The sequence below is a fragment of the Numenius arquata genome, chromosome 1 (genome assembly GCF_964106895.1).
Source record: "Numenius arquata chromosome 1, bNumArq3.hap1.1, whole genome shotgun sequence".
Lineage (NCBI taxonomy): Eukaryota > Metazoa > Chordata > Aves > Charadriiformes > Scolopacidae > Numenius > Numenius arquata.
The window spans coordinates 141,229,886-141,247,203 of NC_133576.1; the positions used below are offsets into that span (position 1 = coordinate 141,229,886).

Sequence of the window (17,318 nt, forward strand, 5' to 3'; positions counted from 1 at the left end):
GGGTGTGTCTCCTGCCAGGGTCTGGCCCCTGCCTCTCCCGTGGCCACCCCTGGGAATCACAGCCCCCCCGGAACTCAGAGGAGAAGGGAGGGGGCTGGCACCAGCCACCCCAGCCCCAGTTCCCAAGAGAAGGGTCCTGCCAGGACAAGGTGGGGTGGGGGGACTGCCTCATGGAGCAGCACGTGGGGCTCAGCAGAGCTGTGCTGGGGGACAGCTTTGAGCAGCGGGAGGGTTTGTCCATCCCAGGAGAGCTCTGCAAACCCCACTGCGGGCGTCACATATACCTCCTGGGGAATTCACAGCAGGTTCCAGGGATTTCTCCCAGGGGCCATCTCGGCTCCCTCCCGGCAGGTGCGTAACCAGGGTTTACCCAAGGGCCCCGAGAAATTGTGTGGGAACATGAGGGGGCTGCAGCCATGTGGGGAACAGGATGCTGCCCCCCACAAGCCCCCACGGTGAGTCCTCCAAGCAGTGCCTGGGGAGTGGGGAGGGACGGATGCCTCTGGAGCATGTGGTGGCCCTCCTACATACACCCTGCAGGAATGCCTGTACAAGGAGTTCAACGGGGCCATGTGTTAGGCCGGGCACTCCCGCAGGGAATACCTGGAAAACTTCCAGTTCAAGGTGCTGCATTTCCTCCTGATCCAGGCCCTGAGCACCCTGTGGGACTCAGGGAGAAGGAGAAGGAGAAGGAGAAGAAGGACAAGGACAAGGACAAGGACAAGGACAAGGACAAGGACAAGGACAAGGACAAGGACAAGGACAAGGACAAGGAGAGGGATGCCCTAACATGGCCCTCCAGCCAACAATCGAACTGGACAGAGCTTTGGAAATTAAAGAAGATCCCCTCCATGCTGAGCCCAGGTCCAGCCCAAATCCACCTCAGGTGGCCCAGTCCCCAAGTCCAACACCAAGTGCAATCATGGCATTCTGGTTGGTCGTCTCTTGATTTAGAAGCATAGAATGACAGAATGGTTTGGGTGGGAAGGGACCTTAGAGATCATCCAGTTCTTTGTAGAATGGAAATAAGGAGATGGGGTTCGTTGATGAGGTGTTTGGAGCTCTACAAGGAGAGGCGCTGGAGAAAGAGGGGGGCCCTCATTCTTCCTAGAGATGCCCATGAGGGTGGAAAAGGGCTGGCTGCTTCCTTTGGCTCCGACCAGGCAAAAAAAAAGCAAGGGCAAGAAGAAATGATGCTGGAGACACAGGAGGCCCCATCCCAAGTCCCACATTTTAATGCCTGGCGGGTAAACTTGTCTCTCGCTGTAAAAGTCTCTCCTTTTCAGAGGCACCGCTGTCAAGATCCAAACCCCTTCCTGGTGCCCTCCCAAGGATCCCTTCCTTGCTCGCAGATGGCACAGAGTGGTCTTCTCTCTCCCCCTGGTTTACACCATTGGGTAGACGACAACAAAATAACGAAGCTCTGACTCAATCAGGTGTTTGAACCTCCTGTAAATGTCACGCAGGAGCCGATCCTCCTCACTGGTCTCTTGTTGGGCTGTGAATATCCTGACCTGTGGGCACGAATGACAGTCGTGTCGGGTACACGGAGCTGGCCCAGCCCGTGACAACTCGTGACAACAAGAAGCCTCTGTGGCTAATGAGGGATCTAGAGAAGCCAAACGCCTTGGTTTGGAGTAAAATCTCAAGGTGTTACCGTTTTCACTCCAAACGGACTGAAAACATCATCTCCTGCTGAAGAATCTTTGGGAAGTGCAAGGTTCCTTCTACCCCCAGAACTGAGGCACCCCCGGGACCTGCCCGGATCTGGGAGGATCTACAGAATTCAGCATCTGGCCCCCAAAGCAGCGTGACAGCATCAAGCATCATCTGGGGAAGGGAAGGATGAACATTTCCCTGCATGACCTTTCTCTGGCCATGGGGACCTCACCTTTCTCTGGGTGTTGGAAGGGAGGAAGGGAGCGGGAGTTTTGAAGCACAAAGTCCTACCTTTAGAGTAGTCAAAGTGCATTTCCTTTCCGCACGGTTTTGGAGCAGCCTCTCCACAAAGGTGACACTTAGAAATGCCCGGACTTCCAGAAACAACAGCCTCTGGCACGATAAGACGAGCTGTAGCAGCTCATCGTCCAGCCGCTCGTGGTCATTGTTTAATTCCAGTGTTAATTGCTTGAAAAAAGAATGAACACTGTTAGTGCTGCTGAGCAGAGCCAGTGAGGGCAGTGACGAGAATTCAATTAACAAGTTTCCCAACATTCCCAGCAGAAGTGACCATCAGGAGATCATTTCTGTAGCTTGACGTGAGCAGGGAATCCTTGTGTTGTGTTACGACAAGAGAACATGCTACAGTGATCCCCACTCTCCCATGGAGATGGGGGGCCCATGTGCATTAAAGACCATCCTACGAGACAGACAACTTCTATTACCCTTAGAAGATGCGACACCCACAGCTCACTCCATGATCTCATTTGACCAATTGGAAATTATTCCAGACGGGAGAGTAGATCCAAAGACAATTTCTGGAAAGCTTTGCAGATCTCTGGTGTTCATGGGAGGCTGCAGAGCAACAGAACTTAGAATCATGGAATGATCAAGGTTGGAAGGGACCTTTCAGACCATCAAGACCCACCATCAACCCAACACTGACAAACCTAGCACTGAACCATGTCCCTCAGCACCACCTCTGCCCGGCTTTGAAATCCCTCCAGGGATGGTGACTCCACCACTGCCCTGAGCAGCCTCTTCCAAGGCTTCACAACCCTTTCCAGGAAGAAATTGTTCCCAATCTCCATCCTAAACCTCCCCTGGGGCAACTTGAGGCCATTTCCACTTGTCCTGTGGCCTGTTCCTTGGGAGAAGAGACTGACCCCCCCTGGCTACACCCTCCTTTCAGGGAGTTGGAGAGAGCGAGAAGGTCTCCCCTCAGCCTCCTTTTCTCCAGGCTGAACACCCCCAGCTCCCTCAGCCTCTCCTCACAAGACTTGTGCTCCAGACCCCTCACCAGCTCCGTTGCCCTTCTCTGGACACGCTCCAGCCCCTCAAGGTCTTTCCTGTCGTGAGAGACCCAAAACTGGACCCAGCCCTCGAGGTCTCAGCAACCCTCAGACCATGTGCTTCCCTCAGGCACTCAATGACCTGATGCTCATTTACACGGGTCAGTTGTTGCCCACCTTTGGTGACACATCCTCGGTGACACCAAAGGACTTTGACATGGGCACCACTCGATTTACATCTGCTGTAAGACACTTGTGCATGGCCAGAAGGGAGCAAAGCCCTCAGTGCAGGCTGTAAGCAAACAAGGGCTGCAGACTCTTGTCCTCAATCACAGATTTCCCTGAAAAAGGGTGGGGTTCAGAAAAATCTGAAAGGGTAAGAGAGTTTTCACTTCCTAAACATGAAGGTGTCTAATCAGAATGTGCCTAGGGCTGTCTTACAAAAATGAAGTTTTTCTGTCTGAAAAGTTCTTTTTTCCTCACAGCTGGCATTCCAACCACCGGTATTTTGGGTTTCTATGAGGGCAACCTGACATCAGTCTGACAGCGAAGACCGGCACAATGGGGATCGCAACTGGACAATGATAATCACAGAATCGTAGAATCATAGAGTGGTTAGAGTTGGAAGGGACCGTAAAGATCATCAAGTTCCAACCCCCCTGACATGGGCAGGGTCATCTCCCACCAGACCAGGTTGCTCCAAGCCCCCTCCAACCTGGCCTTGAACCCCTCCAGGGATGGGGCAGCCATAGCTTCTCTGGGCAACCTGGGCCAGGCTCTCACCACCCTCACAGCAAAGAAGTTCTTCCCCAGATCTCATCTCCATCTCCCCTCTTTCAGTGTCAAACCCTTCCCCCTCCTCCTATGGCTGATCTCCCTGATGAAGAGTCCCCCCCCCATATTTCCTGGAGCCCCTTTGGGGACTGGAAGGCTGCTATAATATGTATATTGACCAACAATATATATAGTGACCTGAACCAGACTGTAGTGGGACACTGGAATGGCTCATTTATGGAAACTACCCTCGTGAGGTAACAATGAAGGCCTGTTGGATCACTCTCTTGGCTTTGTGACGCTGCAGTGAGATGTCACCGCTGGTTGCCATACCTGCAGGACATGCCAGTAGGCTGGGAGGAGGTTGGTGACGGTGGGTCTCATTGTCACGTCTGGGTCACTGAAGTTGTAGCTCCGTAGACTGATGCTGCTGACGGGGATCTCCACCAGCAGGATCCTGGCGAGGTGATCGTGCTTCATGATTCTTTCAAAGAAGAAGTTCACCCTCAGTCTGGGGGCTCTCTTGGCCAAGTTTGCCCATGACATGCCCCAAACCACTTGCTCGTGAGGGTCTTGGGAGTGACATTTGATGTTCAAGGTGCACAGGGAGTGAGCGCTGTGCTCCCGCAGGACGTCCAGCAGTTCATCAGAGATGCAGTTATAATTGAAGGTCAGGACGACCAGGCTGTGGAACTTGGACATGGTTTGGTGGAACAAGGCGCTGCTGTAGACAGGAAGGTGGAGACCAAAGAAATCTTCCATATTGATTTCAGATAGAGAGCTTTCATTTGTAGAGCAGCTGAGAGAATTCAGAAGCTCACAGCCTTCTTCCAAGGTTACTCTGGCTCCTTTCAAGTTGAGATAATCAAGACGTTTGCTCATCCTTTTGAGGAAGGTCCATAAGTTCTTGAGAAACTGAGCCCTCACCACATTTTTCCACATCAAGCGGTCTAATCCCAGGTACTCAATGCTCAGGGACATTAGGCGATGGTTATGCCTACTGAGGTGTGAAAAAAGACCTCTCATTGTCACTTGAAATTTTTGGGAAAAGTCCATGTTGCATGGATTCCGTAACTTGATCTCAAGGTGCTCCAGATACTGGCCAAATTTCCTGACATACCACAGAGCGCTTTGCAACTCCAACGTGTCCTCCCTTGAGGGTCGGCCGTAGAACGTGATGGTTCTGCTTCTCCAGAGGGACCCCGAGTGCAGGGCCCAGTTCCATTTTCTACAGACCAGGGCGGCATGAGATCTGTCCCTGTCGTCTGACCAGTGGAAGACGCGCCTCAGACAGACATCAGGGAGGTGAGCCCAGGGGCTCTGCTCAGGTTCGCTCTCGTCTTCCATTGGGAGGACACTTTTTCCCTTCTCTTTGGGGTGTTGAGCCAAACCTAGAGGAAGCAAGCTGTGGGTCATTGTGCTGCAGTGGGCAGAGAGGAGGCTGGTGGGTCAGAAGGCCAAGTGGGTGGTGATAAAACATGGAAGTCAACCACCACAATGGCAGAAGTTACCAGTTCCACTCTCAAGGTTGGGCTGGGTAAGGATTCAGCTCCCTGCTCTCTTCTCCAGCTCTTGTGGTCTCCCTCCCAACCTCGGGATTTGTGTTCTCCACCTCTGACCCCTCCATTCCACAAAGTCCAGCCGTTGTCATGGAGCAAAGAGGTACCATTTGTGATGTCACCGCAGCTGGAGGTGGGTGAAGGCAAAGAGGGAACAGTCTTGGGTCAAGTCGTTTGGGCCAAGGTGGAGACCCTGAGAAGGGAAAGCAGGCTTGTTTGGTGGCCCCTGTGGCAGGGAGAAATAGTGGCCACAGCCTGGAAGCCAGGTGCCGGCCATGTGTCTTGTCTCAGGGGGAGTGAGCGAGCAGCCGCCTGATTCTTTGTTGCCTCCATGATGAGGAGACATGATGACTTCAACTGCCTGGCTGAGATGGGACCCACGCAGCCAGAAAAGGCAGAGGAACCTTTGCCCACTTTGCTGGCCAACTTGGTGAAGGGGCTTTTGACTGACAGGCCACAGGGAGTGGGGTCCACACTGGGGACACCGGTGATGCTGAAAGCAGCAGGGTCAAAAGCCAAGCCCAGCAGAGCAGCAATGGATGCTCCTCTGCCATCTCAGCAGGGGTAGGGGATGGAGATCCATGTGGCAGCAAAGGCACAAGAGTTGTTGATGTGCTGGAAACCACGGGAGAGCCTGAAAAGAGTCACAGAGGAATCAGGGCTTCTCTCCCCAGGAAGGTGGCAGGATCAGAAGCCCAAGTGAAGTACATCTTCACCAGTGCAGGCATTAGGGGCAGCAAACCAGAGGAGCTGGAAGCTGTTGTGCAGCTGGAAAACTCTGATGTCATTGCAGTAACATGGTGGGATGACTGCCACAACTGGGGAGCTGCCAGGGATGGCTGTACACCTTCAGAAGTGACAGGCCAGGAAGGAGAGACTACGTACAGGTAGTCCTGTACATCAGGGAGAGTTTTGACCTTCTGGAGGTTGACGATGGTGATGATGGTTGAGTGTCGATGGGTAAGAACCAAGGAGAAGGCCAACAAGGCAGAGATGGGCATCCAGTCCAACCACCCATACCTTCCTGACACAGCTGGTGAGGACGTCGACTATGGAAGGAAATCCTAAAGGCGCAGGAGCTGGACGTCCCCGTGTGCCGAAAGATGGGCCGGCGGGGAAGAGGACCAACCTGGCTGAATAGAGAACTTTGGGTGGAACTCAGGGGAAAATAAAGGAGTTTCTGGCCTTTGGAAGAAGGGGCAGACAACTCAGGAGGCCTACAAGGATGCTGTGAGGTTATGCCAGCAAAATATGAGCAGGGCCAAAGCCCAGATGGAACTCAATTTGGCCAATGCAGTAAGAGACAATTGAAAATGTTTCTATGAAAACATTAACAACAAAAGGAGGGCTACAGTTTGTCTCCATCCTTTATTGGATGGGGGAGAAAGATGTCGCTTGCCTTTTTCTGGTAATTTGTTGAGAGGGCCCTGCTCAGCCCCTCCTCCAGCCCCACACCGATGTCTCTCCAGATGCTCTCTGCCAGAGGCTCCATTCTCCTTCTGGGCCCATATAAAATGGAGGGAGCACAGAGTTGAGGCCTGCACGCCCCAAAGAGAGAGGAGATGTTCAGCAAAGACACAGGAGGTTGGGGAATTGGGCACGTCAGCCCAGCTTCAGGTCCATCCCTCGGCCAGCTGTGCTGCCCAAAGGTGGCCCCTGATCTCGGGCCCCTGATCTCAGGATGGCTACAAGATGATGCTGAGGTTGTTCCTCCTCTCAGTGCCCAGGGAAACTTCTCTCCCTTGCATGGGGTCCTTCCATCTCTGGCTCAGCACTAGGAGAACCTGTTGCTCTTCTAGAACCAGCGCTGCCACCATGGGGGCTTGCTGAAGTGGACTCCTTGGGGCCAGCAGCAGTGTCTCCAGCAGCCCCTCAGGTAGCCCCAGAGCCGGGCACAGCCCTGACACAGCCATTGTCCTACTGGGCACATCCCCAGGGACGCCCGGCCACGCTCCCTGTCCTTGGGCTCCCAGAGCTGCTCCGTCTCCTCCGGGATGGCCTGGAGAGCATCTGTGTCCATGGCTGGAGGGCTGCTAGGGGATGACTCCTCATCTGTGGGTCTCTGCTCCCCTTCCCACCCATACAGCTCTATGGGGCTGCTCCTTTCCAGCCCCATGGAGCTGCTTCTTCCTGCCTGCCCCTTCTTCATCTTCAAGGCCTGGAGGGTGTACACCAGCTGTATGAATTGCTCCCCCTTGTCCGTGGCCGTGGCTGGGGGGCTGCCCAGGGGTGGCTGTACAACCATGAGGTTCTGCACCCTGTCCCTGCTCTCCAGCTCCATGGGGTTCCTCCTGCCTGGTCCCACACTGCTGCTCCTCCCCAGCTCCCCATCTTCAGCCTCGTCCATGTCCTCTGCTCCAAGGTGCGGGGGCTTCACTCTGGCCCCCGGCTGCTCCCGTGCCTCCATCCTGTCCAGGGGATGGGAGGGCTCCCTGGGGGGGGTCCCACCATGGGTCCCCATTGCCCCTTGCCGCTGGGCCAGCTTCGCTTGCAGCATCCCACAGCACTGCTTGGTCACCTCCTGTTGGGCCTGGAGAGCGTGGAGGAGCTCCAGCATCAGCTCCCCCTTGCCCATGGCCAGACCTCGGGGGCTGCTGGAGAAGGACAGGGAGTCCATGGAGGCCTGTGGGGCACACGAGGACGGGCCCTCACCTCTCAATGCCTCCATGATGTTTCTGCAGAGGAGAAGAGAGAAGAGACCCTCTGTACCCCAGATCCTGGTGGGACCCTCTCCTCAGCAGGGCTGCCCAGCGCAGGCAGGGGCAGGGATGGGGTGAGGGTCTGGGGCAGGACCTGGGGGATCCCACACACTCACTGCATCTCTGGAGTTGACCCGGAGTTCTCCCCTCCTCTGTCCCCTGGTGGAGAAGCTGTGGATGGAGGGGACTGAGTGAGCGGCCGGCAGCCCCTGGCACAGCCGCAGCTCAGGGCTGCCATGGAGTTCTGGCCATTTGCTGGGTGGTGGGGCCACTCACCACTCTGCTCCTCCAACCAGGCTCTCGCCAACCTCATCCCATGTTGCACCTTCTTCAACTGGCTCTTCAGGACTTCCCAGAGCTGGGTGAGACAGCAGGAGATCTTGGCCCCCTTGCCACAGCCCCTCACACCACCCCACGCCATCATCTGCCTTTGATCCCGTTCCATGTGTTCCTGACTCCAGAGCTGGAAACCAGTTCCCATCTGTCGCTGAGTCCAGTCTGGGACTTTCCCAGTGCCTGCCGGTGACATCATCCTGGGAGCTTGATACAGTTTTGTATATATTGTATTTATTTCATTGCTTCCTTTTAATTTTAATTTTAATATTTCATTAAAGTAGTTTGATTCCTTCTAAACTGGTAAATCTCTGTATCTCTCCTCCTCTTCTCCTGGGAGCGAGAAGTGAGGGGAGAGTATCCGTCACCCGTAATAGGCCAATTCATCACCTAATAGGCCAACAAACCATGACAACAGGGCAGTCAGACCCCCGCTAGGGGACACCCAGCGCTCCCCATGCCCTTCCCTGGTGAGTACTGGCCAATGCCAGGAGCTCAGGAAAGTCTGGGACATCCCTCTGGAAATCAGGGGTGGCAGAAGGGGTAGAGAAGAAGGAGAAGAAGGGCAAAGGGAAGGAGAAGAGGAAGGAGAAGGAGAAGGAGAAGGAGAAGGAGAAGGGGAGAAGGATTGACGTTCTTTAAGGTCCCTTCCAACTCTAACCATTCTATGATTCTATGATTCTATTTTATTGAGGGCTGAACAGGAAATGCAGGGGTGTAAAATATTCGGTAAACACAGATGGTTCGGTGGGGAATGCTCTGCCATTTACTGAACATGGAATTTGGGTGGGATACAAAACTCATGGTCATCTCCTCAGCTTCCAGTACATCTTTTAAATGTACAAATCCAAAATAATGAAATATCTAAAAATCAATATCTAAAAAACACAGAATCATGGAACGGTGGAGTTTGGAAGGGACCTTTCAGGACATCGAGTCCAACCATCAACCCAACGCTGACAAACTGTGATGGAAAGGGAAAAGGGCTTCACTGAGAGGTTCAGATGAGCAATGTATTTGGAGTTCACCCACAGGTCCAATACGCCACTGCTGCAGGATCTATGGGTACAATGGCCAATACACTATCGCAATTTAAAAGCAATTAGCGGAATACACTGTTACAAACCACAAGTGATCCCCAAAAGTAACACCACAAACCACAAGCACGCTAGATATCTTAAAAGAGTGCACCAATCACCATCTTAATAGCATGCCCTATACCATATGTGTGCTTCTTCATCACTTCCCCTCTCTCTGCGGTAAGGTCGCTCAGTCCCTGGGAAGTTTTGGTTCTTATTGTGACACAATCTTGAGACAACCCCGGGCTGAGCCGGTTTTGTAGCTCCCTGCAAGTTATCTCTGCATAGAGAAGGCAAGGATGAGGGATGACAACTCCCTGCATCTCACCTGTTGTGCTCTGAAACCGGTTTGGCTGGGGGCTCCCATACACAAACCCACCACTGACCCATGTCCCTCAGCACCACCTCTGCCCGGCTTTGCAATCCCTCCAGGGATGGCGACGCCGCCACTGCCCTGGGCAGCCTCTGCCAAGGCTTGACAACCCTTTGCAGGAAGGAATTGTTCCCAATCTCCATCCTAAACCTCCAGATGAGAAGAACCAGGAATGCCGGAGCACCCCAGTAGGAACCTCCTGACCCACACCGCTATGGGAACAGGGTGCTTCCCCCTGCTAAACCCCCACTGTGAGTCCTCCAAGCAGTGGCTGGGAAGTGGGGAGGGATGGATGCCCCAGCCACCACCAACAACTATGCCTCCATGCCACCCATGTCACAACCTTCCCCATCCTCAGCAGCGGGTTGGAGGTGTCTGGGGGGAGGTCAGTGTGAGCACCACATCCTGGTTCAGCAGGAAAATGCAGAGCCCCCGGTGGGATTAAAGCACCCAGATTAAAGCAACAGTGATTTATCCCATGGGAGTGCCCTGATTATCCCCAGAAGCCGTGCTGCAAGGCAGGAGGGACACCGGCTGCTCTGGGTGCTCGGAGGAGGAGGGGAAATGGTAAAAATAATGGGGAGGGAGCAGGTGGGGGCTGGGTCTGTGCCCGAGCAATCCCGGCTTGGGCTGCTATAAAAGGAAAAAGCAACACTTCTCACCCCTCCGGCCACAAACGGAGGGATGCAGGGAGTCTGGGTGCTGGATGGGCGGGGGACGGGCAGGGAGCAGCACCCCGACTGTGCGCCCACTGCGGATAGCAGGTAATGCTTCTCGCTGCGTTTCTCGGGGGCGTTCTTCCAGACCGGGGACCTACCGGGGCCACGTTGCCCCGTCTGTTGGCAGGGTTTAAGGCAAGTAACGGGGTTGACTGGTGCCTGGAGGTCTTCCCAGCTGGGTGTCCCTTGCCGAGGAATCACCTAGGGGTGATTTCCCCCATCCTGCCCACCCTGTTCCTCTCTGCAGACCTTCCCAGGCCCTGCTGCCCTCCCCAAGCTGACCCAGCTTTTGCTCTTCCACCTTCCCAGCACCCCTCGAAGCGCTGTGCCCCACCTGGGGAGCTGCGCTGGGTACCAGCTCCAGCCCCTTCCCATCACCCTGAGCATCACAAAGAAAAAACTTCAAGCCCTGGGGGGAGTGTGGAGCCCCCATGGCCAGGGAACCCCAAATGGTGGCCGGACACCAATGAGGACACAGGGGACACCCCAGTGTCTCCATCCCAGCACAGGGTGGCAAACAGGCTGAGCCCTGTGGAAGGGGGGCTGGAAAGGAGGGGGTCAGCCCCACAGAAAGGGGGCAGGGATGCCACAGAGGGCCCAGACACGGGCAGCCCCTGCCCGTGGGGTAGGACGAGCAACAGTGCCAACCCTGGGACTTAAAGAACAATGAGCGGCCGAGGCCCTGGCTTTATGTGAAGTTTCACACCGGAAAATGCTGGTCACAAAACAGCCTTGTTTTCATTCAGGTCCCACGGCGGCGGCGGAAATGGTTACGAAGCTGCGAGGCGGCAGCTGGGTCCCAGCTCCTTGCAGGCAAGGTGAGCGGCGGTTCCTCTCTGTGCTCCCCTGCACCGCACTGCACTGCATCAGACTGCGCTGTACAGCACCGTGCTGCACTGCACAGCACTGCACCGGGTCATCATCATCATAGAATCATCATGGAATGACTTGGATTGGAAGGGACGCTAAAGCCCCCCGGTGCCACCCCCTGCCCTGGGCAGGGACACCTCCCAATGGAGCAGGTTGCTCCAAGCCCCCTCCAACCTGGCCTTGAACCCCTCCAGGGGTGGGGCAGCTTCTCTGGGCAACCTGGGCTGGGGTTTCAATCCTTTTCTCCATCCATCCATCCATCCATCCATCCATCCATCCATCCATCCATCCATCTCCTCATCCATTTCTTCCCCAGATCTCATCTCAGTCTCCCCTCTTTCAATGTCAAACCCTTCCCCCTCATCCTGTGGCTCCCCTCCCTCATCAAGAGTCCCTCCCCAGCTTTCCTGGAGCCCCCCCTTTTAGGGACTGGAAGGGGCTCCAAGGTCTTCCCGGAGCCTTCTCTTCTCCAGGCTGAACCCCCCCAACTCTCTCAGCCTGTCCTCACAGCAGAGGGGCTCCAGCCCTCCCAGCATCTCCGTGGTCTCTGATGGACTTTTTCCAACAGGTCCGTGTCCATGGAGCACCTGGTGCTGGGATTGGTGTTGCTGGCCAGACCCTGGCCACGACCAACCCCCTGCACAGGCGAGACCTGGAGCCCACCAAGGAGATGAGGCTGGACATGGCCTCCACCACCTTTGACAACCAGTACCGGGGTTGCAGCTGCATGATGGAGGAGGAGCTGGGGGACCTCAGCTGCACTGAGTTCACCAACAACATCGTCTACGCCAAGTACTGGACCCAGGCTGCCCCGAATGGTGGAATGGGAGGTGTTCATGTTCCCCAGATGCCGACGCTGCAGAGGGAGCACTTGGTGGCCCTCCTGGTGTACACACTGCCTGGAGCCCTGTACCATGAGTTCAACGGAGCCATGCATGAGACTGGGAGCTCCTGCAGGGAATACCTGGACAAATTTCACTTCAAGGTGCTGCATTTCCTCATGACCCAGGCCCTGAGCACCGTGCGGAACACTCGGCCCAGCCGCTGCCACCACATCTACTGGGGCATCCGGGGCATCCGCATCACTGCCCAACACCAAGATCTTGTCCACTTTGACCAATTCACCTCCACCTCCCTCCGGAACAAGAGCGCCCTGGACTTCGGCAAGGTGTACACTTGCTACGGTGTCCCCATCAGGGACTTCTCCTTCTACCCCGACGAGGACGAGGCTCTCATCCTGCCCTATGAGGATTTTGACGTCACCAACATCACCAAACATGGGGACAGAGCCTGCATCCAGCTCCACTCCTGGGACACATTCAGCAAGTATAACTGCAAATGGGTGAAAGGTCACACCCCCCGTGATGGTCCCTCAATCCCCTGGATAGACCCTCAATCCACTGGGATGTCCCTACCGTCCCCCAGGATTGTCCCTCCATCCTTTGGGATATTCCCTCCATCCTCTGGGACGGTCTCTCCAACCCCAGAGATGGTCCCTTCATCCCCTGGCACAGTCCCTCCATCCTCGGAATGGTCCCACCATCCCTTGGGATGGTCCCTCCATCCACGCGACGGTTTTTCCATCCCCTGAGATGGTCCCTCCATCCCCCGGGATGACCCCTCCTGCTTGGAGGATCCCTCCATCCCTGGGATGGTCCCTCCATCTACTCGGGTGGTCCCTCCTTGCCGCCAAGTGCAGGGGACAGGGGGCAGGACGTGGCCCTGTCCCACCAGCTCTACCAGGAGAGGGGGACCTCGATCGTGGGAAGGGGACGGGGGGAACTTGCCTTCAGGTGGGCATCCTTGCATGTTTCTCACCCGCTCCCCCCGGGGTTTGCACTGGGGGCCATTGGTCACACTGCACAGCGTGGCATGGGACAGGACAGAGCGGCACAGCGTGGCATGGTGGGGGACAGCATGGCACAGGACAGCTTGGCACATTATGGCATGGCATGGCACAGCATGGCACAGCGTGACATTCCATGGCATAGCATGGCGTGGTATGGCACAGAATGGGATGGCAGAGCGTGGCATGCCTCGGCTCGTGAAACCCGGGCAGCAGCACATTAAAGGGAACCTGTCTGGGGTGGAGGAGGAGGTGGGGGAGGACAAAAATTGGCGGAAACAAAAGGTTAACTGGAGGTTAAACAAAGTCACTCGAAGTGAACCATCCCCTTTGCACAACCACAGCCCTTTCTGAGAAGGTCTGGTCCCTTCCAGGAAGAGAGGAAGGGGCTGCCGGCACAGTAGGGCGGACCACGAGGGCTGTGACCGTCCCACCAGCCACCGCTGAGATATAAACCCTTCCCCGAGAGTGCCCGGCTCACCCCGGGGCAGGGTTAGACCCAGACGGGGCAGCGGCTGCAGGGAAGCTCCTCCATCCCAGGGCGAGAAGCGGCAGCAGAGAACCCTCCGGGACGGGTCTGGGGGTGAAACGTCGGGGCTTCAAGCAACGGGAGGGTTTGTCCATCCCAGGAGAGCTCTGCAAACCCCACTGCAGGCGTCACACACGCCTCCTGGGGAATTCACAGCAGATTCCAGGATTTCGTCTCCCTCCCGGCAGGTGGGTAACCAGGGTTTGCCCAAGGGCCCCGAGAAATCCTGGGGGAACATGAGGGGGCTGCAGCCACACGGGGAGCAGGGTGCTGACCGCCACAAGCCCCCACTGTGAGTCCTCCAAGCAGTGCCTGGGGAGCGGGGAGGGACACCAGCTGCCAGCACTGTTAACGCCTCTGTGTCACCCATGTCACAACCTTCCCTGTCCTCACAGCAGAGGGGCTCCAGCCATCGGAGCAACTCCATGACCTTCCAATGGAGCCTTTCCAACAAGTCCGTGTCCATGGAGCACCTGGTGCTGGGATTGGTGCTGCTGGCCGGGGCTCTGGCTGCCGGCAACCCCCTGAACCTCAAGGCAGTTGATAAGAAGGTGCTGGACATGGCCCCCAACTCCTTCGATGACCAGTACCAGGGCTGCAGCCCCAAGATGGAGGAGGAGCTGGGGGAGCTCAACCGCACCGAGTTCGCCAACAACAGAGTCTATGCCAACTACTGGGCCATGGCTGCTGCCGAATGGCAGAAGCGGGAGGGTCATGTCCCCAAGCCGCCAGCAATGCGGACGGAGCATGCAGTGGCCCTACTGGCATACACCCTGGATGGAGACTTGTACAAGGATTTCAACGCGGCCGTGCGCGAGGCCGGGTCCTCCCGCAAGGAATACCTGGAGAAATTCCATTTCAAGACGCTGCATTTCCTCCTGACCCAGGCCCTGAGAATCCTGTGGGAAGCCCAGCCCCCGCAGTGCTACCAGGTCTACCGGGGAGTCCGGGGCATCCGCTTCACCGCCCAGCGCAAAGATCATGTCCGCTTTGGCCAATTTGCCTCCACCTCCTTCTTGAAGTTGGTTGCCAAGAGATTCAAGGGTACCCTCTTCTCAGTGTCCACCTGCTATGGCGTCCCCATCAGGCACTTCTCCTTCTACCCCAACGAGAATGAGGTCCTCATCCCGCCCTACGAGAGATTCGTGGTCACCAGCATCACCAAACGTTGGAAGAGAACCCACATCCAGCTCGAGTCCGTGGGCACATACAGCAACTACAACTGTGAATGGGTGAAAGGTGACATCCTCTGTGACGGTCCCTCCATTCCCCCACGATGGTCCCTCCATCCCCTGGGTTGGTCCCTCCATTCCCCCATGATGGTCCTTCCATCCCCTGGCATGGTCCCTCCCTTCCACTGGGTGCATGATATGGCACAGTGGAGGATAGTGTGGCACAGCATGGCATGGCACGGCACAGCATTGCATGGGGGGGAGGACAGCAAGGCATAGCATGGCACAGCATGGCATGATGTGGTATGGCACAGGACAGGTTGGTGCTGCATGGCATGGCATGGCAATGCATGGCATGGCAATGCATGGCATGGCACGGTGGAGGACAGCATGGCACAGCATGGCAGGGCATGCCACAGCATGGCACAGCATGGCATGGAGGGGACGGCATGGCACAGCATGGCATGATGCACCACAGCTTGGTACGGCATGGCATGGCATGGAGGGGGACAGCACGGCACAGCATGGCATGGCGTGCCACAGCATGGCACGGATGGCATGTTGTGGCACAGCATGACATAGCATGGCACAGCGTGGCAGAGCATGGCATATTGTGGCGTAGCATGGCATATTGCGGTGCAGCATGGCACAGCATGGCACAGCGTGGCACAGCGTGGCACAGCGTGGCCCGGCCGGGCCGTGGCGATGAGCCTGCAGGGCCCCTGCAGATATTGTTGGTCTCTTTGGCAGAGAAGCAATGCCAGGACCAGCCGTGTGAGTTCAGCACTGCTGAGCCCGGAGCCCCCGCTGCCAATGGGGAGGGTGACCCCTGACCGGGCCCACCCCCGCTGACACTCACCTCCCGCACTCTCTGACCCCCTCAGACAGGAGCATCGTTGGAGACCTCTCCGCTCTTCTGGGGGCCCCTCCTGGAAGACATGGCACTGGCAGCCATCGGGGGACCCTGAGCCCCAATGCCACCGATGTCACCGCAGCACGGAGAAGGGTCCATGATGGAAGCCACCATCGTCACCAGGATGGCGGGACTGGAGGGGGCAGCATTTGGGGCTGGGGGCACGGGGACAGCCCTGCTGCAGCCCCCGTGCCCAGCTGAAGCACTGCCACGGTGCCACCCATCCTGGGATGAGCCCCCAGCTCCAGGGACACCGTCAGGGACCTTTGGCAGAGCTGCAGATGAGGCTTTTGGATGCAGCTGAGCGTGGGGTGTCCCCCCCCAGGGATGGGGGTGGCCGAGGGTTTGTGGGGGGGTTGCAGTAGGGCTGTTTTTGGGGGTGTCCCCCCCAGCAGCTCCTCTGCTATCTTCCCCCTGGCTCCCAGAGGAATAAAGACTCGCTGTGAAACGGTGGTGTCTCCAGGGGTTCCCTGTGGCAACCTGGGCTGGGGGCAGCTCGTGGGGGGCTGCAGCCCCCTCCCCACATCCCCACTCCTCCCACATCCAGAGCATCCCACAGAGCAGGTCCTGCCAGGGCAAGACGGGGGGGATGGGGAGGGTGGGAACTGCGTCATGGAGCAGCACGTGGGGCTCAGCAGAGCTGTGCTGGGGGACAACCCTGACCCCCCTTGTACAGAGGGGGACACAATGGGTCCAGCTCCCCGGGGGTCCCCACACACCAGGGCTCCACACCCTCTTCCTTCTCCTCCAGGGCAGGGTGCAGCCGTGGGTCTGGGCATCCCTGGGGCAGGACCGTGGCTCTCCAGCCCCTCACCAGGGCAGAGAAGGGGTCAGGGATGGATCCTCCGGCCCAATCCTCTTGCCCGCCACCCTTTAGCTCTTGCTCAGCATCCATGAGGTCCCCTCTCAGTCTGCTCTTCTCCAGCTGAACAGCTCCAGGTCCCTCAGCCTTTCCTCAGCAGAGAGATGCTCTAGTCCCTCAGCATCCTCGCAGCCTCCGCTGGGCTCTCTCCAGCAGTTCCCTCTCCTTCTGGAACTGGGGGGCTGAGAACTGGTCCCAGTCCTCCAGCTGTGGCCTCCTCAGTGCAGAGCAGAGGGGCAGGATGAGCTCCCTCCACCTGCTGGTCACACTCTTCTTGATGAACCCCAGGAGACCATTGGCCTTCTTGGCCACCAGGACACGTCAGTGGCTTGTGGGTCTCCTCCACCCTGTCCTGGTCCATGGGGTTATTCCTCCCCTGGGGCAGGACCCTGCACTTGCCCTCCTTGGATTTCATCTCTCCCTCCATCCTTGTCCCATGGGTGCCCCCTGCACCCACGGGCAGCCCCGTCCCCAGGACACGGGTGACACTGGGCAGCCTTGATGCGCTTTAATAAACCCTGGGCTCCCACATTTGGCTGTGGGCAGGTCCCGGGGCCGGCCCAGCCATTGTCTTGGCTCAGGGCGCTGGGAGCCCCAGGCAGAGTGGGGCCGGCAGACGAGGGGCTGTGCGGACCCCCC

General features: G+C 57.1%; 2 protein-coding genes and 1 pseudogene across 2 annotated transcripts; 2 read left to right on the forward strand and 1 right to left on the reverse strand.

Annotated features, from left to right (window-relative positions):
• Nucleotides 1-1,385: 1,385 nt before the first annotated feature.
• LOC141470896 (F-box only protein 39-like) lies at nt 1,386-5,072 on the reverse strand. Its single transcript, XM_074157201.1, has 3 exons — nt 4,059-5,072; nt 1,951-2,127; nt 1,386-1,514 (listed from the first exon to the last, which is right to left on the reverse strand). Exons 1-3 carry the CDS (start codon nt 5,070-5,072, stop codon nt 1,386-1,388), a joined length of 1,320 nt encoding a protein of 439 aa, XP_074013302.1.
• Nucleotides 5,073-11,935: 6,863 nt separating this feature from the next.
• LOC141466525 (erythroblast NAD(P)(+)--arginine ADP-ribosyltransferase-like) lies at nt 11,936-14,028 on the forward strand (annotated as a pseudogene).
• Nucleotides 14,029-14,196: 168 nt separating this feature from the next.
• Nucleotides 14,197-15,737, forward strand: LOC141466531 (erythroblast NAD(P)(+)--arginine ADP-ribosyltransferase-like). Its single transcript, XM_074150524.1, has 2 exons — nt 14,197-14,971; nt 15,655-15,737. The coding sequence occupies exons 1-2, from the start codon at nt 14,197-14,199 to the stop codon at nt 15,735-15,737; spliced, it is 858 nt and encodes a 285-aa protein (XP_074006625.1).
• Nucleotides 15,738-17,318: the final 1,581 nt, after the last annotated feature.

What these genes read in the sequence shown, in the direction of transcription:
- LOC141470896 (XM_074157201.1), bottom strand. Translation starts at nt 5,072, where the DNA reads ATGGAAGACGAGAGCGAACCTGAGCAGAGCCCCTGGGCTCACCTCCCT. An exon ending in CCTACTGGCATGTCCTGCAG is followed by an intron (nt 2,128 to 4,058) that starts GTATGGCAACCA and finishes TCTTTTTTCAAG; the next exon opens with CAATTAACACTGGAATTAAA. An exon ending in GCACTTTGACTACTCTAAAG is followed by an intron (nt 1,515 to 1,950) that starts GTAGGACTTTGT and finishes TCGTGCCCACAG; the next exon opens with GTCAGGATATTCACAGCCCA.
- LOC141466531 (XM_074150524.1), top strand. Translation starts at nt 14,197, where the DNA reads ATGGAGCACCTGGTGCTGGGATTGGTGCTGCTGGCCGGGGCTCTGGCT. An exon ending in CAACTGTGAATGGGTGAAAG is followed by an intron (nt 14,972 to 15,654) that starts GTGACATCCTCT and finishes TCTCTTTGGCAG; the next exon opens with AGAAGCAATGCCAGGACCAG.